General features: G+C 38.3%; 1 protein-coding gene and 1 long non-coding RNA gene across 4 annotated transcripts in view; one reads left to right on the top strand and one right to left on the bottom strand.

Moving 5' to 3' along the window:
* Window positions 1-1,187: 1,187 nt before the first annotated feature.
* SERPINA12 (serpin family A member 12) overlaps window positions 1,188-23,222 on the top strand; it is a 34,139-nt gene continuing 12,104 nt past the window's right edge. Inside the window, exons 1-5 of one of the 3 annotated variants that reach the window (XM_072630333.1) lie at window positions 1,188-1,292; window positions 3,786-3,935; window positions 16,080-16,198; window positions 18,760-19,425; window positions 21,974-22,244. In XM_072630333.1, coding sequence (XP_072486434.1) covers window positions 18,771-19,425; window positions 21,974-22,244 — 926 coding nt within the window. In that variant the 5' untranslated portion in view covers window positions 1,188-1,292; window positions 3,786-3,935; window positions 16,080-16,198; window positions 18,760-18,770. Of the gene's footprint in view, window positions 1,293-3,631; window positions 3,936-16,079; window positions 16,199-18,759; window positions 19,426-21,973; window positions 22,245-23,222 lie in introns of those variants that run through there. The other 2 variants (XM_072630332.1, XM_072630334.1) reach the window with 2 other exon arrangements.
* The window catches only part of LOC140518312 (uncharacterized), a 68,273-nt gene continuing 49,214 nt past the window's right edge, over window positions 4,164-23,222 (bottom strand). The window contains exon 4 of the long non-coding RNA XR_011971898.1: window positions 4,164-5,176. This is a non-coding gene — a long non-coding RNA (uncharacterized lncRNA). The remainder of the gene's footprint in view (window positions 5,177-23,222) is intronic.

Raw genomic sequence — 23,222 nt, forward strand, 5'->3', positions numbered from 1 at the left:
AAATGCCAATGACTGCATTCCCAAAATTTCTGGGAAAGTTCAAGGACCCTTTTTTGGGGATCCCATTGCTCCATCAGCCCCATCATAAAGAAGAAAGGAAGGGAGGGAGGAAGGGAGGGAGGGAGGGAGGGAGGAAAGGAGGGAGGGAGGGAGGAACAGAGAGGGAGAAAGGGAGGAAGAGAGGAACAGAGAGGGGAGAAAGGGAAGGAGAGATGGAAGGAGGGAAGGAAGGAGAGAGGGTGGGAGAAATAAGAAAATGAACTTCAGTCTGCACTCTGAGCACATCACTTTACTACCCATGTTTCATCATGAGTCATTTGGAATCGTGGTCCATCTGTGCTGATCAGAATTACTAGGCCTTTCAAAGTTGGCTATCTTTATAATACTCCTGTTAAATATACAAGTATATACAGATAAATTATTCTGGTTTTTCACACTTCTTTTTGCATCATTTCATGGATGTCTTCCCAGGTTTTTCTGAAATTATCCCCTTTATCATTTCTTATAGCACAATAGTATTCCATTATGTTCATATACCGTAACTTCTTTAGCCATCCCCCAATTGGTGGGCATCCTCAGTTTCCAATTTTCTTCCACCATAAAAAAGAGCTGTTATAAATATTTTTGTACATGTGGATTCTTTTCCTCTTTCTTTGATCTCTTTAGGCTATAGACTTAATAGTGCTATTACTGGGTCAAAGGTCATGGTGTGAGAGGTGATTTTATTGCATGAATATTTTATTTAGACCCCTAGTTTATTTTCAATAAGTATTATTAATTGTAGTGATTAGATCTGTTTATTTATTAGTGTACATTTAGTAAGTATAATCAATTAATATCAATGCTGCTACACATTTTCTATTTTAGATAAACCTAAAGACATTCTTTCTTACATTTGGCCCCAGAACTTCAAACTAGAAGTTATAAGTTCACTTACTTGTCATGAAGTTCACTTGCTTAACCATGGGAAGCTAACTAGAGGACCTCCACCTTTTTGAGTAAATGACCAAGCCCAGCATGAGGGAGATGACTCAATGATATGGAAAGTTCCTTAGCTATTTTTGATTTTTCCTTCACCCTTATTATCCTGTTTTTGAGGAAACAGTCCTATGAATACTACTTATAACTCTTGCCCAATATGGGACCAGTGAATGATCATCAGCTCTGCCCATATTTGGACATCCTCTACCAGTCATTGACTATAAGCATGAACTGAAGACTCTCCTGAGAGGTCAAGATACAGATCTATCAAACAACAAGATTCTGTATTTATTTTGTCTCTTCTGTATCATGTGAGTACCAAGCTCTATAAAACTAAGACCCTGGAGACAGGATCATGAGGAGGTTCTGAGGTCCCATTCGTTAAAGTGGACCATGTCCCTTTAATAAATGGTTATTGGCTCAGGTTTCTGCCTCAAGTTTATTATTATTATTATTATGGATTAAGAAGTTTTAGACCTCACAATGGACAGTTTAATTGCTTTCAGGGCATACTTCCTAATTGTTTTAGAGAATGATTGGACTAGTTCACAGCTCTACTAATAGTGCATTAATGTGCCTATTTTCATACATCCTCTTTAATCTTGTTTATGGTACTTCAGCAAAATGTAGTTTCTGAGTTTATCTCTTTAATTTAGGTCTAGTTTTGTTTTTGCTTTGTCTGAAATCATGAGTGCTAACTCTGCTTTTTTTTTAACTTCACGTGAAGTAATAGATTCTGCTCCAGCCTCTTATTTTAACTCTGTAATATTTTTCTGTTTTCAAGGATGTTTTTTGTAAACTACATATTATTAGAGTTTGGTTTCTAATCCATTTTGCTATCATCTCCTATCTTATAAATCAGTTCATTCCATTCACATTCACAGTTATAACTGTTAACTGTATATTTCCCTCTATTATACTTATTCTGGTTTTTTTTTTTTTACCCTTTCCCTCTTTAAGAATCTGCTTTACTTCCTTTCATCTTTCATCTACCCTTCCTCTTAACTCCTTCCCTTTCTCTAAATCCTTTCCCCCCTTCTTCCTTGTTGGTTAAGATGAATTTCTATATCCTAGTATTTGTGTATGTTTATTCTTTCCTCCCTGAACTAGGTCAGATAAGAATGACATTCAAGTGTCATTTGATCCCCTACTGCTTCCTCTCTTGTATATACCCTTCCTTGCATGCCCCTTTCATGTGACATAACATTCCCTATTCTTCCTATCCATTCTCCATTTCCTAGTACATACCTATTCTTCACTCTTCCATTTCTTTGAAATCATTCAAATCATACCCATATGCTCTGTAAGACTTTTTCTAAGATCTCTGCTGATGATAAAATTCTAAGGTGTTACATGTATCAGTTTTCCATATAAAAATGTAAACAGTTTAATCTTATTAAATCCCTTATGATTTCACACTCATGTTTACCATTTTTGCACTTCTCTGAGATTCTGTGTTTCAATTTTGAATTTTCTATTCAGCTCAGGTATTTTCATTAGGAATGCTTGAAAGTCCTCTATTTCATTAAAGATCTAATTTTCCCCTACTCAGGAGGCTATTCTTGGTTATAAGCCTAGATCCTTTGTTTACCGGATTATCATATTCCAAGACCTCCATTCTTTTATAGTAGTGTCTGATAAGTCTTATGTGATCCCGACTGCAACTCCATAGTACTTGAATTCTTTCCTTCTGGCTGCTTGCAGCATTTTCTTCATGAACTGGCAGTTATAGATTTTGGCTATAATAATCCTGAGGGTTTTTATTTGAGAGTTTCTTTGACAATATGAGTGGTGATAGATTCTTTTGGTTTCTACTTTGCTATCTAATCCTAAAATATCAAGAAAGTTTTTCTTACACCTTCTTGAAATGTCATATCGAGGATCTTTGTGTTGTTGTTTATAGCTTTCCTATAGACTAATGATAATCTCTCCTTGATCTGTTTTCTAATTCATTTGTTTTTCCTGTGAGATATTTCTATTGTTTTGGAGTTTTTTGGGTTTTTTTTGTCTTTTGGCTTTGACTTTAGCTTTATTTTACTTGACATTAAGAGAAAAATATTTGAAAGCTTGGCACCCTATTGTTGAAAAGCAGTCCATCTGCAGTACATCATTTTCAATTCAGGGTGGGGATGGTGAGTGAGTATTCACTTTTACAGTCATTTCATTTGATTCTTACAACAAGCCCTGGGAGGGAGATGGAGCAGGGACTACAAATCATCATTTTAAAGATTAGCAAGCTACAGGCCAGAAAAGCTGAGCAAAGTACTTCAACTCATATAAATAATAAATGCTGAACAGAGACTGAATCCCCAGGGAACCTACATGTCCTAACTCCAGTTTTATTACTTCTACCATCCCACACTGCTATTATACACTATGATGCCAGGCCTCGCTTCTCTTTCAGTAGACACAACAATGGTCAAATTAATTTCATAGGATATCCCTTCTGTCCCTCCCTGCTGTCATATTCACACACATATACACATACACAATCAATCAATCAATTTTTGGAAACCCTTTGGGTGAAATGGGAGTCTTTCTTCCCTATAGTTAACTAGACTGTTGGGTTTTTTTACCTACAAATTTTGGGGTGGAGTGATGGAGCTGACTCACCTTTGTCATTAAGGGAGTGGTGTTCTTCTTGGCCTCCCACCTAATGCCTAATAGTAAACCTGCTATTAAGAATGAATTCCCTTCAGCCTTGCCAGCTCTCCTCAGGATTTGCATGACTTTTCCCCTTAGTGAGGTCTGGGTTCTGTGGTTTTATTATTGTCATCATCAATATATTGTTATTTTTATTTCAGCTGTTTCAATCATCACCCTGAATCAAAGGGGTTTCCAAAAAACCTCTTGCTCTGGACCTTACCAGCTTTTCACTGAGTTCTCAATCTAGGTCTCTTGGCAACTATCTGAGGGCATCCTTGATAAATCTTCCTTTCCAGTGAAAAAAGAAGGTAAGCAAGAGCTCAGAGGCTTGCAATATTTTGGCTTTGTATTTAAATGGGCTCTGAGGGTTAGTACCCTGACCTTTCTCATTTGTTGTTTTGCGATCCAAGGGTATCTGTATGTCTGCATGAGATCTGGGGAACAGTTCTCCCCAGTCTTCAAGTATTCAATAGTTTGCCTTCAAATTTCAGTTTTAAAGAATTAAATTGTGCTCATTGGTTAATCATGGTGTCCTGGAAGTTTTCCAAAGAAATAAACTTTATCAAGTTGTAAACACTTGGTAACAAATAACCTGTTACAGAATATTATTTAATGGTGGAGAAAATTTGGGTGGTTTTGCTGCTTGAACCCAAAGAGCTCAGATATTACTAGAAAAATGTGTTTTAAAGTATATGTGTTTATATTATGTCTATATATACATACATACATGTATATACAAATGTGTGTGTACACATATATATGTAGAGAGAAAGGAAGAGAAAAGATGAGGAGAAAGGGAGGAGAGATAGGGGAAGGGAGGAGAGAGAGAGACAGAGACAGAGACAGAGAGAGAGAGAGAGAGAATATGCAGTTTACTGTACTCTCTGCTCACTGTCTTCTTAGATCAATGGATGTGGAAAGTCCCAAGTTACTTTATCAGGTTAATCTCACTGAGTTTATAACTTATTCCCAAGCCATTAAAATAACTTGAGCTTCTTTAAATTGCTATCCACATGAAGGTGGGTTTCCAATACTCACCTCATCAACTGAGACATAGAATCATAGAATCTAAGCATTGGCAGCAGCCTCCTAGACAAGATTTTGACTCTGGCTTTCAGTTTCAGTGGTTGCACATCTACTGTCACTTACAGGATCTTTGAATACTGACTTTGACAAGTTGAGAAATATTTTTGAAAGATGCTTATGGTCTTTCATTGGGGCAATTGCAATTCAACACCAGGCCAAATCTATTCCAAACAAGATGTGTGCAGTGATGACCTAATCCAACTAGGAATGAGATGTTCCATATGCTTGGTCATTGTTCTATCTTCATTGCTTCATGATTCTTGAAGACCAATTTGGTCTAGTTGGCTTTTATTGACAAATATACCTTACTTTTCCAAGAGGCTTTAGAGGTATAATCCTTTCTTCATTCTCTGATGACTTTCCTACGGAGACTGACAAAACAGGTAATGATGGCAGCCAAAGAGACATTTTGTCCAGAGTTTCCAAATGCCCATGACAATGAACACGGTGTTGATGAGAGAATCTGGGGAAGAGATGGTAAGCTATAATTTTACTTAGTTAGTGGTATGCAATAGAATCCTTCCTCACCAGTTCTTTAGGGCAACTAGAGCAGAATGAATATAGATTAAGAGCAGAGGAGATGAGATATAGATTGTGGGAAGCTGATGGCATGTTGGTTGAAAATGGACTGCTACGTAAATTACATCATGGTTCCCTTCTGCCCGTTGGGGGAAGAGGTGAAAAGACACAAGCTCACTGTATATTATTGACTCCGAGTCAAAACCCCATAGTGTCTAGGCTATTGTTTCCATAAGTGCCAGCTGTTTTCATTCCTATGCTATTCCAATTGTTTGAAAAAATTATTGGGCCATCAACCCCAAGTGGCATAGTTAATGATGAAAGCAGTGTAGTTGGAAGAGGAAGAAGTATTTTTTTCCCTTAAAGAAACAAGAGACAGACAGGAGTGGAAAGGAAAGAAAATTTTGCAGAAGAAAAGCAAAAACAGCATTTAAAGGGCTTATTAATTTTATACCAAGACAGGATGCATAGAAGCAATTTAAGAATGATAGGTCTCCCGTAAGAACAAGACAAATAAAAAAAACTTGAGTAAGATAATGTTATCAAAATTGACCCAAACTGCCAAAAACATGCAAAAAAGTATCAATTAAGAGAAAGTACAGATTACCTCCAGAAAACCAAACAACAAAAAACACAGCAAACCCTTTGCTTCAAACTCTAAAAAGCTGTCGTTAAGTATAATTGTTACAATAATAAAATGAAAAAAATAAATTGTGCTTAGAGGTCATATTTAGAGATTTCTCTCTAAAGAAGAGAAAGGAAAAAAAGGAGGGCTTTCAAAAGAACATAGAGGGATCACCAAGACATAATCATATAAGAATTTAAGATGAACTTACATCTCTAACAAGAAAAGCGAAGATGGAGAAACAAAACTGAAGATTCATAAACTAAACTCCCTGAACCTCTCACAGGTGAATTAGTGTATTTTTTAGGATGGAATTTCAGAATAAAGGGATACATAACTGGGAAGGCACAGGTAGGTGATCAACAGTGTAAAGTAAGTGATGTTCCCATATGCAGTCTGTGGTGAACAACAAAAAGATGATGATTTCTAAGGTCATTCAGCAAGAGGAGGGAGGGAATAAAGAAAATGGGAGAGGGGACAGAAGAAAAAAATGAGTCTAGGGACTGGAATGGAGAGGTCTCACTACAGGTAATGGGGAAAGGGCTCCATTAAAGGGTCCTGCTGTGGGAGAAGAAACATATGCCTGTGATGGGGGCTCATAATGTATTTAACCTGAGGGGCCTTGTGAATGAATGGATATGTGTGTATGTGTGTGTATATATACACATATATACACACACATACATATAAATCTATATACATACATACATACATGCATACAGCATACATTATTTACTATGTACCAAATAGTATACTAATTTCTACAGATACAGTATAAAAATAAAGGCAATTCCTTTAGTTAAGGAGCTTATATTCTAATAGAGATGTCAACATATGTACATACATACATATATACACATATATATCTCTGTATATATATACATATATACATGTATGTGTATGTATATATACATATGGAACTGGTGGTCAGGGAGGACTAGTTAAGTTAGGAAAGTTACAGGAATAATGAGTGCAACCACAGGGAATGAAGCTGAGGTGAATAAGGTTTCAGAACTGGTCATCTGAAAGTATGTAGCAAGACAGGTTGGGTGGCATAGTGGATAGAATGCTGGACCTGGAATCAGAAGGAATTGAGTTCAAATCTGGCCGTAGATGCTTACTGGCTATGTGACCTTGGAAAAAGTCACTTAACCCTGTTTACTTCAGTTTCCTCATCTGTAAAATGAATTGAGAAGAAAATGGCAAACCACCTGGTATCATTAAGAAAATGGCAAAAGGAGTGGTGAAGATCAGACATGACTGAAACAGCAACAGAGAGACAGGGTTATGTCCTCTTGAACTCCATTTCTAGACAGAAAAATTACAAAGAAAATGACTGAAAAATGAAGAAACATGATTGAAGCCTAAGCTCAAATGTAACTGAGGTAACCGCCCCCCCGCCCCGCCCCACCAGAATCCCAAAGGGATTGCAGTACAGGAGGCACAGACATAAAAAGGGTAAACCTTCCAGTTTATGATTTCCAGACCAGACAGCATGACAGTTGGTGAACAAATGACTGAATAGTGAAGTGCATCGCTCTCCATCACCCTTCCAAGTACATTGGAGGGTTATCTTCTCTGAGAAAATATATCTCCATTAGCAGGAATCCATATGTATGAGTCACTGGAGGTAGATGGTACCCAGAATGATGGTAGTGATATGGGGGAGGGGGAGAGTTGAAATAGAATGAGCTTTGGGGAAGAAAACTGATCATGGTAAGAGAAAAGAGTAGGATTGGGCAACACAATGAAAAATGGGAACAAAATTTATGGTAAATCCGTAAAAGCAATAGCTGCACTCATGCTATCAGACAAAGCAAGGGTAAAATTTAAATATCAATAGGGGTAAATTATGTTATGATTAAAGAAATAATAGGAAATGAAACAGTATTATTACTAAACATATGTGTCAAATGGCATAGAATCTATATTCATAAAAGAAATGTTAACTGAATTATCAAAAAATATAGACACAAACACAGTAATAGAAGAGAGATTTTGAGGTTCTTCTTTCAAATCTAGACAAATCTAATAGAAACATAAGCAAAAAAGTAAAATAAAGAACTGAAAAAACTGTTGAAGAATTAAACTACAAGATTTATGAATGGAAACATTGAAGAATATCCATATTTCTTGGTACTTCATGGCACCTTTACAAAAATAGATGATGAATTAAGGCAAAGAAAAATTACAAATAAAATCTTTAAAGTATTCTAACCAACTGACCTGGGTAGACTTCATGAAGCCTTGAATAGCTATTTCTATATTGAGTACCAAAAAGAACAATTAGGTTGTCTCTATTCCTGGCTTACTCCTTAATCACTCATCTGTATAAGATTACTGAAGAAGTTTGACAAGCATAAATGACTGAATCATGACTGATCACCACAAGTCTAGAGAACATTACTGAGAAAATAGGCCTCTAACCAGGAAGGACTGCCAAAGCAGAGAAGTTAGACCTCTGACACCTCCTGCATGGAGCCTCTGAGGGAATCAAAGAAGAGACCCAATCCTAGACTAAGGGTCATTGCCCTAGCTAAAAGAGAAAAGTTGAAAAGAGAACTACAGCAGTTCAGTGAAGAAGAGTGTAGTATAATCTAGCTGGACCAGTGCCTGAAGTTGGTGAAAGACTATAGCTAGCTTCCCTTCAAAGTCAGCCCCAGTAGTCCAAGAGATCAACCCATGCAACAGAGATACTGTGCCCTGAGAAGAGCCCACTGCTTGAGAGACCTACCCAACCCAGCCCTTTAACAGCAGCCTAATAAAAGAGCAATCTTATGGGACCAGTCCAACAGCAGTCCTGCAGCAGAGTAGCCTGCCCACACCAGTCCTGCTGCAATCTAAACGTCAAGAGATTTGCCAGGTCCATCCAATAGGCAACTGTGCGCAGTGGTCAAGCAACAACTAAGACTAGAGAGGAGCCAGCTCAGTCACCAAGTAAACAACCTGACTCAGTCTAGCACCAGATTTACCAACCCAATTGAGACAATATGACCTGTGAGGACCAGCCCAGATAAACACATAGTAAAGATTGCTGTCCCTGTTGTTGTATCCTTCCTTCTCAAAGAAGACCATGACATTGGGAAGGTGATGTCATGACATGCAAGTGAATTGGATTTAAGTGAGGGGTAGCTGTGCAAAGTCATTGACCTCATTCTCCTCCTGAACTATGTGGGTCCAGTGGCAAGATATGGATCAGGACTGCTGGAGATGGCCCCTAGTGGAGATATTGTATCATGAAAGAATCCACCCCAGCTGAGCAGTAGAGTGACTCATCCATTATTGATGCCACCATGCTCTGTCACAAATTTTGAAAGGTCCCTCTAGAGAAAGAAAAGACACCAAGGACCTATTGTTTCAGAGTTGTGAATTGCCCAGACAACTACATGTGTAAGTGTGTTGTTTATGTATGTGCCTTATTACTGGGGTATGATGGCAAAAGTTTAACAACCTGCTCACTAGAAAAAAAATGTGTAAGCAGGATATACTTTTAAGTTTAATCTAATTTGTTAGCATTTCCTCATCACTTTCTTAAGTCTATATAATCAATAAAACAATAAATCAAGCCCTGATTTGATTCTGAGGTATGTGTTAAGTATTTTTACATTGAAAATTATATAATAGGCTTTTACAAATTGGTTCAAGCTGGCTCTAGCACACCCCTGGAGCCACTGTAATTTAAATTCATGCCCACTCCTCCATTTCTCAGAGTTTGAGTTGTTTGTTGTTTTCTTATCTCTGGTTTGAGGGAAAATGTTATGTAACTACTGTTCTTGCTATACAATTTGAGTAATTGTCTTTATTAAAGAGTTTTTTTTTTTTAACTGGCTAATTGTTAGGGAGAAGCACTTAGGATGAATAGGTGTGGACTTAGCCTGATAGCCACCTACTAGGTTATAGACCTAGAAGCCTAGGAATGGTAGTAGTCTGGGGACCTTCTTCTGACCAACCATCTCCCATGTCCTCTGGCTTTGGGAAGGTGTCCAGCTGCTCCAAACTGACTCCCCCTACACCCAGTAGTCTACCACTTCCTGCTGCACTGCCTATGCCAGCATGAGACAAGTTCTACTTCCTGCTTCCAGCCCAGTTTCCCAACCAAGATGTGGATCACCTTGGGTATAAAGAAGAGTAACCTTACCTTTGACTTTAGGCCTTCCATCTCCTGCTGCACCTTTCTCTTGTGGGAAGAGGAAGAGGATAATCAGTGGGGAGTAAGACTTCCTGTTCCTGCTGTGTATGTTTGCCTTCCATCCCTATTGCACCCTTTCCTAGCTAATCACCAGCCTTCAAAAGTAAGAGGAGTAGTGAACCAAGGCCTTCCATCTGACTTTCTGACCATGTGCTTCCCATCTCACATTGCATTGTCTCCAGACTGATCTTCATCTTCCTTTGGAAAGCAGAGTGGCATCTTCCATTCAGTGATGAACATTCTCACACTCTATTGTACTCTATGCATTCCAGGGATTCTGAAACCCAGCAGGTCATCATCCAAACCCCATCCCCCATCACCTTCAACCCTCTCCTTCCAAAGTTCTGATCAAATACCACCCACCTCTTCCACTGTGCCCTCTGAAATGCTTGTTCCATAGACAAAAAAAAAAATCCCTTCATCCTCAATCTTTTCCTCTTCCACTCCTTCCCTCTTTTAGTTGTTATTGAACTCTGGCTCCCCAGAATAGACACATCCTCTCTAGCCATCCTTCTCAGTATTGGGTTCCTTGTACAAAACACTCCATTTTTATGGGCTCTCTCCCATACCTGGAATTCTCTCCCTTCTCATCTCTAGATTTTGCCTACTCTGACTTCCTTCAACCACCTCTTAAAAATCTCATCTTCTCTAGGAAGCGTTTTCCTCCATTAAGGAACTCCTGCCTTTCTTCTACTGATCATCACTAATTTATCGTGTATATCTTGTTTGCCTAAAGTTATTTGCATGCTGTCTCTCAATTAGACTGTTAGCTCCTTTAGAGCAGAGACTGTCTTTTGCTTTTCTTTGTATCTTCAGTGTTTAGCACAGTGTCTGGCACATAGTAGTCTGGCACATTAATAAATGCTTGTGGACTGAGACTGACCAACTGACTAACTTTTATGAAAATTGGCTTGGTAGTAATGTGTAGGATGGACTGAAACAGTGATAGACTTAAGTTAGGGAGACCAATTAAGATGTAGCAATAATCTAGGTGAAAGGTGAGGAGATATGAGCTAAAATGGGAGCTATGGGAGCTAAGAGAAGAGATAAGGAACAAGAGATGTAGCCCTAGTCTCTGATATCAAGATAGTTCTCACAAAAGCCCACCCTTCTATTTGTAACATTGATACCCTCCTGTCTCCTTTGGTACATTGCCCCTTCAATCATTCCCCTTCTTCCTCTAATCTTTAATCTCTCTGTTAGTTCCTTCTCTGCTGTCTATATACATCTACCAGAGGTGGAGAACCTGCAGCCTGGAGGCCACATGTGGCCTTCTAGGTCCTTTTGACTGAGTCCCAAGTTTTACTAAGCAATTGTTTTATTAAGGGGATTTCTTATGTAAAGTTTGGATTCAGTCAAAGGGCCCCACTTGAGGATATAGAGGGTTACATGTGGCCTTGATGCCCCAGGTTCTCCACCCCCAATCTACACTTTAGAAATTACTGAATATGTTGAATGATTGTTCAGGGGAAACACCAGTATGAGCTCATGAGTTGCTATTAGGAGAATGGTCACATACAGGGTAAACCCTAGAATCCTGAGAGGAGTAACAGCCAATTCTCTGGGAACCCAATTTTCCAGGGTCAATGGGAAAACTGAGCCTGGGGATGGTGATGGAGCAGTATCAAACGATCTTCCTACACCTCTCCTCCCTTTCACAACCAAAGTCCTAGAAAAATCTCCTGACATTCATTATTTCGACTTGCTCTCCTCTAGCTCAATCTTAATTTCTTGCTATCTACCCTACACCATTCAACTGAAACTGTTTTTTTCCACGTTTACCAATAATCTTTTAATTGCCAAATCCAATGGCCATTTCTCAGTCCTCATTGTTTTTGACCTATCCAAAGCACTTGACATTGTTGTCCACTCTCTCCTTCTGGATATCCTTTCCTCTCTGTGTTTACATGACACTGTTCTCTTCATTCTTCATCTCTCTGGCTTCTTCTGAGTCTCTTTTGCTGGACTATCATTCATGTCTTAACCCCTAACCATAGATGTACCTCAAAACCCTAACCTGGGTTCTTTCTTTTTTTCTCTCTACATTCTCTCCCTTGGCAATTTCATCAACGTCAATCGTCATTGCTTTGCAGATATCTTCCAGATCTACATATTTAACCCAAGTCTCTTCTAAGCTCAAATCCATAGTCACCAACTCCCTACTGAATATTTTTAAATGGATATCCTGTAACCATCTCAAACTCAACATGTCCTCAACAGAAATAGTTAAATCCCCCCTAGTCCTCTTACAAGCTTGCTTATTCTTGGCAAGGTACCACCATCCCAACATATCATCCTTGGTGCTTCACTCTCACTTCCTATCCCCAACCCTAGTCTCCTTGTCATTTCACCTTCAATGATACTTCTCACATCTATCTGCTTCACTTTCATGGCCACCATTGTCATTCAGTCTCCCATCACCTAAGACTCAAAGCCAGGTCTCTTGCCTGTGAATACAATTCTCTTTCTACTACACTGTAACCTGTCAGGACTAAGGCAATAGCTTCCTAATTAGTCTCTCTGCCTCACATTTCTACTTCTCTCTAGTTTTTGTTGTTGCTCAGTCATGTCTGGCTCTTTGTGAGGTTTTCTTGGCAGACACTAGAGTGGTTTTGAGGTTTTCTTGGCAGAGATAACTTGCCATTTCCTTCTCCGGCTCATTTTGCAGATGAGGAAACTAAAGCAAACAGGGTTAAGTGACTGGTTCAGGGTCACACAGCTTGTAAGCATAGCTTGTAAGTGTCTGAGGCAAGATTTGAATGGAGGAAGATGAGTCTTCCTGACTCCAGGGCTGGCATTCTATCCACTGTACCACTTAACTGATCTCTCCAGTTTACTATCTCTATAACCACCAAAGTGATATTCCCAAAACCCATGTCTGATCATTTTACTCCTCTGTTTAAAAAGTTCTAATGTTTCCCCATTGCCTCTATAATTAAAAAAAATGTAAAGGGAACAAGCATTTGTTAAGTACTTACTATGTGCTAGACACTGTTCTAAGTGTTTTACTCTCTTATGAGACTCAACAATCCTGGGAAGTAGATGGCATGATGATCTCAGTTTTACAGTAGGGGATACTGAGGCAGACAGGGTTAAATGACTTGCCAAGGTTCAGACTCCTAGGAAGTATCTGAGGCTAGATTTTCACTATTCTGTTTAGTATTAAAAACCCCTCACAGCCTTAGTCTAGGCTACCTTTGCAAGCTTAGTACACATGCTCTCTATTATATACTCCAAGATCCAAGCAAACAGGCTTGCTTGCTATTCCTCATACATTTAGGAAGACCATATTTTTGCATACTGTGTTTGTGTCTCATTCATGAAATGGACTCCTTCCTCAACTCCTCCTCTTAGTCTTCCTAGCTCATTTCCAAGACCAGCTCCAGGGCTGCCTTCTACACATGCTCCTTTCTAATCACTTCTGGTTCTAATCCCCTTGATTGTCCCCCTCCTTGAAATGTCTCAGATTATTTTGTACACGTTTCATTTTTACTTATATGTGCACATCCCATTTCTCCTGAGAAGACAAGTACCTTGAGGACAGACATTTTCATTTTTGTCTTTGTATATTCCAGGCTTATCACAGTGCCTGTTACATAGTGGGCACTTAAAATGTTTATTGAATGATTGATTTGAGCTAGAAGGAAACTTTAAAGTCCTCTAGTCCAGTGGTATCAAACTCAAAGATAAATAGGCGCTACTAAATCATGCATTAGGATCCCTATTGGTCTCATATTAACATTATGTATGTTCTATTGTACAGGCAGCTAGGTGGCTCAGTGGATAGAGTGGTAGGCCTGGAATCAGGAAGGCTCATCTTTGTGAATTCAAATCTGGCCTCAGACACTTACTAGTTGTCTGGTAAGTTATTTAGTGGCTTACCTGGGCCTATTAAGTAACAGGCAAATATTGGGCAAGTCACTTAGTCCTGTGTACCTCAGTTTCCTCATCTGTAAAATGAACTGGAAAAGGAAAGCACAAACCACTCTAGTGTCTTTGCCAAGAAAACCCTAAATGGGGTCATGAAGAGTCAGACATGACTGAACAACAACAACAATTCTATCATATATTTATTTATTTTATTAAATATTTCCCAATTACATATTTTAATCTGGTTGGGGCACTGGAGAGTGTGAAATGCTGCTGCTGCTGGCTGAGCACTTGACACCTCTGCTGTGGTGTGACTCCCTTATTTTAATTATGAGCAAACTGAGGACCAGAGAAATTCACCAACTTGCTCAAAACCACGTAAGCAATAAGTGATAGAATATTTCAACCCATGTCTTCTGGCTCCAAATCCAGTGCTCTCCTCACTGTACCTTCTTTCTCCCAAAATATACATAAATAACTCTGATAATATTTAAAAAATGATTAAAACCTAGAAGATGTCTAAGAGCATAGCCAAAGAAATTCAAGGTAGGAAGGGATCATTTTGAGCTGGGGGTATCAGGAAAAGACTTTTCGTAAGCTTGTTGAAAAAAGACCCATTTTCACATCCTCTTCAAATCTCTCTCAGTCCAGCATAGTAGACACTTGTTGATGTGAATTAAATGCAGAGAAACTCAGAAAGGAAAAGAATCAGGTGTGAAACTCTGAAAGTCAACAAAATAATACAATAATAATCTACAGGTGGCAAGGTGGCTCAGTGAATGGTATGCTGGACCTGGAGTTGGGAAAACAAGTTCAAACCTCTCTCAGATACTTGCAAGCTGTATAATGCCAAGCAAGATACCTAACATCTGTCCAGTTTACACATCTGCAAAATGGGAATAATAGTAACAGCCTTGCTCCTGGGATTATTTAAGAATCAAATGAGATAAGTTTTGTAAAGTCTTTGCAAACCTTAATATTATGTATAAATGGTATCATTATAATTATTAATGATAATAATATTATTAAACAACCTGTAAAAACAATCAAGAGCTAAGGGCGGCCCCTCACATGGAAAAAAGTTGGACAACTGGGAATTATCATTGATTCACTTTTGATGCTGAAATAAACTAATTTTAAGAGGAAAACCTTCTAGGTTGGGCCTTTTGATCATTTCTTTTTCCAGATCTTTTGAAGGAGTTCTAGCTCTGTGAATCTTCATTTGGATAGTGTAGGGCAACTCCCTTAACCTAGATGTATCTCAGCTGTCTAATAAACAAAAATAAAATGAAATGTTCTTCCTTACTAGAGGATGTTGCAGGGGATTTGCTCTTTGACCTTTGGTCTCTTGGCAAGATGAACTACTAGACAGGGATAACTCTTGGCTAACAATCTTTCATTTTTCCTATTTCTGGTATCATGTTAATATACTGATTCTCACTTTACCAAAAAAAAAGATAGATATAAAGGATCTCGTTCTCTATTTTTTTTTCCCATTGTTTCCTTGCTCTGAAGTCTAGAGGATTATAGAGAGAGAAGCTATGTTACTTTGTATCCTTAAATCCTAACTGAGCAAGCTCTACACAATAGAAGCCTAATAAATGTTTGGAAAATTGAATCAAACGTTATATAAATGTGGATTATTAGTATTCTGTTTTCTTGGGGCCTTACTTCCTTAGGATTTCAGATTCTATAAAGTTCCATCAAAGGTCTTCAGATCCTACTCTTCACTTCTCAATAAATCTGGCTAACTATCAACAAGGCTTTATTGAACACCTACTGAAACAATAATTATTACTGTTAATATTTTTAATACTAACAATAATAAATTATTAATTTATTAAATAAATTGTTAAATTAACAATAATAATATTGTTAATATTAATAATAAAAATATTATATTCATGTGATACTTATGATTACAAACTGCATTTATTTATATTATGTATTACAAACTGCATATATCCACTCATATTCTTAACAAGTACAAAGGGATATAAAGGTAGATTGGCCCAGGACACTCTCTGTGATCTAACAAAAAGATGACCTCAGTCATCTCAGACAGGTGTCAGTGAGTTTACCCATACCTTCTCTACAAAGATGCAATCTAGAAACAAAATCTTTTGGACTTCTTCATTTAATGCAAAGTGATTTTTTACCTAGGAGGTGAAATGAGAGACTTTCTTACACAATCGAAGACCTAAATATTTCCTTAATCATCTTAAGTGGACCTGGTTTTCCTAATCATCACTCTCATTTGATCCTAATAGCAGTCCAGTGAGGTAAGCAGAGGAAATATAGCATCAATGATTTCCAATTTCATTCTTTTGGGGCAGATTATTATAATTTTTCGAAAACTATATGTGCAGATATTTCTATTAATCTGATACAGTGGATAGAATGCTGGGCCTAGAGTCAGGAAAACATCTTCCTGAGTTTAAATCTGGCCACAGACACTTATTAGCTGTGTGATCCTGGGCAAGACACTTAACCCTATTTGCCTCAGTTTCTTTATCTGTAAAATAAGCTGGAGAAGGAAATTACAAATCACTCCAATATTTTTGCCAAGAAAACCCCAAATGGGGTGACAATCAGACATGATTAATAATGACTGAACACAAAATTTCATGCATTTTGCCTAGGTCTCTCCTCCGTCTCTATCAGGCGCACCTTATATTAAACTTGTTTATATGTTGTACAAGTTTTAGAGATCTACTCCCAAAGCATTCAAAATTCTTGGGTGGTCATATGGTATAGAATAAAGGACACTAGATTTGGTATCAAAAAACCTAGGTTCAAATCCAGGCTCTACCAGTATACTATCTGTGTAACCTTGGGCAAGTCACCCTCAGTCTCCTCATCTGTAAAGTGAAGGGTTGATTTCAGATAAAGATGATGGTTTCAGAGAAAACTGGGAAGATACAGAATTAGGTAAATAATACTGGGATGACAATTTATACAATAACAGCAATATTGTAAAGGCAAAAACCTTCAAAAGATTTAGGAATTCTGATCAATACAATGACTAATCATTATAAAATACATGACATGAAATACATTATTTATGTAATATAATTATACAACATGATTGTGTGTTATGTAACATATTATAAACATGTTATATAAAATATATATGTGCATATTATTATCCAAATATATGTATGTATGTATGTCTCAATCTGCATTCTGAGTCCATTACCCCTTTGTTAGGGATGGAGTAGAATGTTTCATTTTTAGTCCTCTGGGATTGTGGTCTTTTTGTTCATTAAAGTTCTTAAGTCTTTCAAAATTGTTTGTCTTTATGATAACATTGTCATTATATAAATTGTTCTCCTCTTTCTGCCTACTTCATACTTTATCAGTTCATATAGGATTTGAACATATGTGTGTAAATATATGTATATGTGTGCATGTGTATGTGTGTATGCACACACATACACTAACACACATAGGCAATTTGGGAATTTGTTTTAATTGACTATGTACATTTGTAGTGGGTTTTATTTTTCTTGCTTTGTAACCTGGAGGGGGAGAGGATGTGGGAGGGAGATAATCTAGGTCTGAAAATAAAATCAGATTTAATCTGCAAGATATATAAAATAAAATGAAGAATTTGGATTATGTTGCCTCTACCAATTCTAAATCTCTGATCCTATGGCAATGTCATTTCCAGTTTTGGGTTCCCTCATGCCTAATATAGCGTTGAAAAAAAAATTTAGCTGAATTGAGACTTCAGAGCCAGTAAGAATCGGAAGTGGTCATACTCAGCTCTTTTGACTCCAGACTTATTCTCTTTTCACTGCACCAAGCTGGCCCCAAAGAGATGCCCTGGGCAGGATTCTAAACCAAGGTTGGATGAGTTCAGTGCTTCACTGGGCATTCACTGAAAATCCCCAGTTATAGTACAGTGAGTACAAACTAACTTTATACTAATCCTGAGACTTTAAATACACTTCTCCCCTTGGGGAAGATAGTGTAGTGTAGTTGGTTCATCCTTCATTGATAAAGAAGACCATGCCATCAGAGAAATGATGACATGATTTGCACTTGACTTTGTTTTGAGTGAGGGAGGTCTGTGCAGGTCACCAGCCTCACTTCTCCTCCAGAATCATCTGAATCCAGTGACCAGATATTCATCAGGATGACTGGAGATGTCCCAGGATGAGGCAATTGGGGTTAAGTGACTTGTCCATGAGATAGCAAAGAGAGCAGTGGGTTTAAAAAAGACTCACCTCTATTTCTTACTCTCTTTAGGCTCATGAGCAAGGCAATTAAACTCTCTGAACTTCTATTTCCTCTTCTACAAAATAAGGAGATTAAACTGCCAGGGGTCTTAACCTAAGGATAATGAATATTTTAAAAAATACTTTATACAAGGGTAACTAGATGGCACAGTGGATTGTGTACCAGACCTGGAGTCAGGGAGACTTAAATGCAAAGTCCCACTTAGACACTTACTGTTTGACCATGGACAAGACACTTAACTTCTGTTTGCCTCAGTTTCCTCATCTTTAAAATGGATATCATAGTCCCTATCCCTCCAATGTTGCTATGAGGATCAAAATAGATAATACTTACAAAGCATATAAGTTTACCACAGCACCTGGCACGTAGTGAGTGCTAGATAAATGTTAGTTATTTTTGTTATGATAATAACTATATTTCAATAAAATTGGTTTCCTCTGTAATCCTATGATTTCATTTTACTCATTTAAAAACATTATTTTGAAAAAAAAAAAAGTTCACAGGGGTCTATATGGTCTCTCAGCTCTCTTCCAACAATCAAACACTTGGATCCAATGCATTATTTCCCCAGCTAACTTTTTAATCTGTCTTTCAACAGAATAATTCTCAATGACAATGAAAAGCACCCTCATTCTGTGTTTGCTCTTTGCTGGATGTTTTTTACCCATAAATGGCCTTCAGCAGCAGAAGCCCCCTGACAAAAATCATCAAGGTACACACCAGGCCAGCCATGCTTCCCAGGGGTCAGAGGAGAGACGAACCAGAAAAGAAATTGTCAGACGAAACACTGAGTTTGCATGTAAGATGTACCAAGAGATGGTCCAGAAAAATATAGATAAGAACCTCTTCTTCTCTCCTCTGAGTGCTTCTACTGGCTTCTCCATGTTGACCCTGGGTGCAAAAGATCACACTCTGTCTCAATTAAGTGAAAGTCTCAACCTAAAAAATGTGCCCATGAAAAGCATCTATCGAGGCTTCCAGTATATCATTCACACTCTCAACCAACCTGACAGAGATCTCAGTCTCCACTTGGGTAACACTCTGTTCATCGAGGACCAGCTGAGAGTCCAGAAAAAGTTTCTGAATGATGCCAAGAATATTTATGAAACAGAAACCATCCCTGTGGATTTCGAAGACCCTCAGAATGCCATTACAAAAATCAACAATTATGTCAGTCAGAAAACCAACGGGAAAATTAATAAGATGATAAAGAATCTGGATCCCAGAATGACGTTACTTATGATCAGCCATATTTACTTTCAAGGTAAGCCTTGTTCTATAAAGACATTATAAAAATATTTTGCCCACATTTTTTATTAGAGCCTCACCACAATCCCAAAGATAGGTAGTGTTTGGTGTTATTATTCCCTGTTAATAATGAGAAAAGAGACTGACACATGAGACAGATTAGAGACAGCAGGTGGCACAGAGGATAGAGCACTGGGCCTGAAGCTAGAAAGATCTGAGTTCAAATGAAACCTCAGACATTTATTAGTTGGGTGACGCTGGGCAAGTAATTTAACTTGACTGCCTCCGTTTCCTCAACTATAAAAGGGGATCATAATAGCACTTACTTCCCAGAGTTATTGTAAGGGTCAAATGAGATAATATTTGTAAAGGGCTCAGCATGGCATCTGGTACATAGTAGGTACTTACAAAATGCTTATTTCTTTCCATTCCATGAGATGTCCTGTCCAAGGTTACACATCTAGCAGGTGTTAGATCAAGTCCTGACTCCAGTGCTAGGGATATTTCCAGGAACACAGTCACTTCTAATCCAAGACTTGGTCATCTAAGAGCTGGTAAATTCTCCAAACTTGAAAGCATAGGACTGAAAAGATAGAACTCCAATTCCCAAATACTTAGGAGTATCATATTGTGCTTTCTGGTTGTTTGTTTTTGTTACAGCATTGCTATAAATCAAACGTCAAACAAAGGTTGAACTAAATAAGTGGTATATGATACAATGGATGGAATGTTAGATTTGGAATCCAAGTTCAAATCTTGCCACTTCAGTAGGAGTCAAAGTGGCAGAAAGATAGATATGTGCTTAATGGAAAGAAAAATTTCCTCATAATTAAGAGTATCCAAAAAGGACTTAGAAGGCAGTGAGTTCCCTGTCCCTGGAGATCTTCAAGAAGATCAAGAAGGGATGATGGATAACAACTTTGCAGGGATATTGTCAAGAGGATGACCTTAAGTATTGCTTTCAACTCTGACAGAACTTTACTTATTCCATGGCAATGATGGATGAAATGACCTACATTAGTAGATTGTCAGACCTGCTATCTTAAATTTTCAAATCAGCTTTTCTAGAAAATGAAATGAAAAAGGAAATTCAAAGCTAAGTAAAAATAAAGAAATAAAGGTGGGGGAAGGAGGAAGGGAAGAAGCAGTAGTAGAATTGATCACTATAGTTAATATAACTTGATGATTACTCAAAGAGTTTTCCAACTCATTGAGTGTAGCAGGAAGATGCATGAGGTCCTGCTGGCCAGTTTAGGGGATTATGCTACTCTGTGCTTCTTTCCTGGGTCCCAGATAATGGGTGTTAATATGCTTTGAAAAAATAAATTATGATTATGCCATTACATAGCAAAGGTATTGCTTTTCTGAAGTGACTAAAAACCAACCCTGTAGTCAGTTTGTCAGCTTTCCACAGGATGTAAATAAAAGATCTTCCAATGATTATTTTCCAGGCTGCTTTTTAGTGTGTGCTCTGTCTGTCTGTCTGTCTCTCTCTCTCACTCTCTCTCCCTCCTTCTTTTCTTTACCTCTCTATCTTCTCTCTCCTCTTTCTCCTCTCTCCTTCCCTCCTTTCCTCTCTCCTTTTTTTTCTTCCCTCTTCCTTCCCTTTTTCCTCCTCTCTTCTTTCTCCTCTTCCTCTCTTCTCCCCCTTTTCTCTTCTTCCCTGTCTCCCACCTTCTTTCCTTCTCTATCTCCGTGACAACATGCATCTTTCTGTGTTTTGCTATCTGCATCTCTCTGATTCTCCCCCTCTGTATGTATCTGTCTCTCTCTCTTCTTCCTTCCCTTCCCCTTTCCTTCCATTCTCCTTCCTTCTCTCTCTCTTTTCTTTCCTTTAGGTGTGTGTGTGTGCATGTGTGTGTGTGTATGTGTGTGTGTGTGAAAGACAAACAAACAGACACTCAGAGAGAGACAGAGAAAGAGAGAAAATCAACACGCAAGAAAGAGATACATATGTATGTGAGTGTGTGATAGTCCACTAACAGGTACCTCTAATCCCGTGATCTCCTCAGATGTCTCACTGAGGGGAGGTGACCCTGGATTCTTGAAGCCTATACCAGTGTCTGACAACTTCTGACAATTCCTCCTAATCTCAAAAGGCTTTGAGTACAGGCCCAGCAATTAAGTGTGAATCTGTCATTTGAGAATCAGCCTAGCTAAGTGCAGAGGGGTTATCATGGGAAGGTTCAGCCCCAGATGATTAATCGGTCATCTGGCCAGAACAACTCAGAAAGCTATCTACTAAGAAATGAAGGGGCTATAAACTGCATCAATGGAGAGAGGAATGTTACCTAAGAAATCTAGAACACTGAAAGTATTGAATAAGTTCATATGGGCAAAATATGCTCCCATACAAGGGCATCTGTCACATTATTTATAATGTCCTCTACCCGCAACCCATTCCCAACTCCAATGAGTCTTGCTGAGATTTAGAATTCAACCACCCCTGCACTCCCACCCCCCACTTCAGATCTGTGTATCCTGTGACTAAAAGTTCATCATGTCCATTAATCTCTTCTTTCCTAGAATTATCTGTCACTTTTTTTCTCTTTTCACTCCCTAAGGTGAATGGGAAAAGAAGTTTAACCCAAAGAACACAAAAGAAGAGGACTTCTTTCTGATCAATGGCAAGTCAGTGAAAGTCCCCATGATGTACCGAGGCGGCAAGTACAAAACTGCTTATGATGAGGAGCTCTCCTGTACGATTCTAGAGATGCCTTTTAAGGGAAATGTCACAGGACTTTTCATACTCCCAGACAAGGGAAAACTTCAAAAAGTGGAAGAAGGGCTTCATGAGAACAAGTTGACCCAATGGAAGCAATCATTGAAGTGCAGGTAATGAAGCTTTCTGGGTACATCCTTCCCTGTCAAGTTTGCTTTCTAAATGTGATATATGACCTTTAGAATCAAGAGACTTGAGATTGAAAATCAACCAATCAATATTTATTAAGTACCTCCTATGTTCCAGGCACTCTGCTAAGCAGAGGGGTATATAAAAGAGGCAAAAGATAATTCTTGAACTCAAGGAGCTTACACTCTATCAATGTGAGAAATCGTTTAATCTAAGCCCTTCATTTTACAGGAAAGAAAACTGACTCTCAGAAAAAGGGAGTGACTTGGCCATGGTCCTGTAAGTAGGAAATAACAGTGCTAGAATTCAAAGATCATCTAAAACCATATCCAATATAATCTCCAGAGAATTAAGTACCAGCCACATGGGGCAGCAAGGTGGCATAGTGGATAGAGTGCTGGGAGTGGAGTCAGGAAGACTCATCTTCCTGAGTTCATACCTGGCCTCCATCACTTACTAACTGTCTGACTCTGGGCAAGTCACTTAACCCTGTTTGCCTCAGTTTCCTCATGTGACAAATGAAAAGTCTGAGAGGCAGAGCTTCTGGGTAATTAATAATCAATTTATTAATTAGGCAAATAACCAGTAACCAGTAACCAAAGTAACAAAGACAAAATCATGGAGATCACTGAATGCTTAAATAATTTTGGGGAAAAAATTGTGTCCCTGACAAGTGAAAATCAACCCTGACTGGTGAACAATTAATGAGGGGGTGGACATATTAATGAGGAGCTAGGCTTAAGTTCTTCAGCAACTCCTGACTTGATCATGAGACTCAACTGCCTCCAGAAACCTGGACAAAGGAATCCATCTCTACCCAGAACATTCTGTTTGGTTTTTTTCCTTTATAAGCTGGGTCACCCTAAATTCTAATGGAGGGTACAACGACATGGACTTATTTCCTAAAGGCAGGAATTCACCTAGATTAGATTTTGTTTATAAGGTGGTCTAGTTTGATGAGG

The sequence above is a fragment of the Notamacropus eugenii genome, chromosome 1 (genome assembly GCF_028372415.1).
Source record: "Notamacropus eugenii isolate mMacEug1 chromosome 1, mMacEug1.pri_v2, whole genome shotgun sequence".
Taxonomy (NCBI): domain Eukaryota; kingdom Metazoa; phylum Chordata; class Mammalia; order Diprotodontia; family Macropodidae; genus Notamacropus; species Notamacropus eugenii.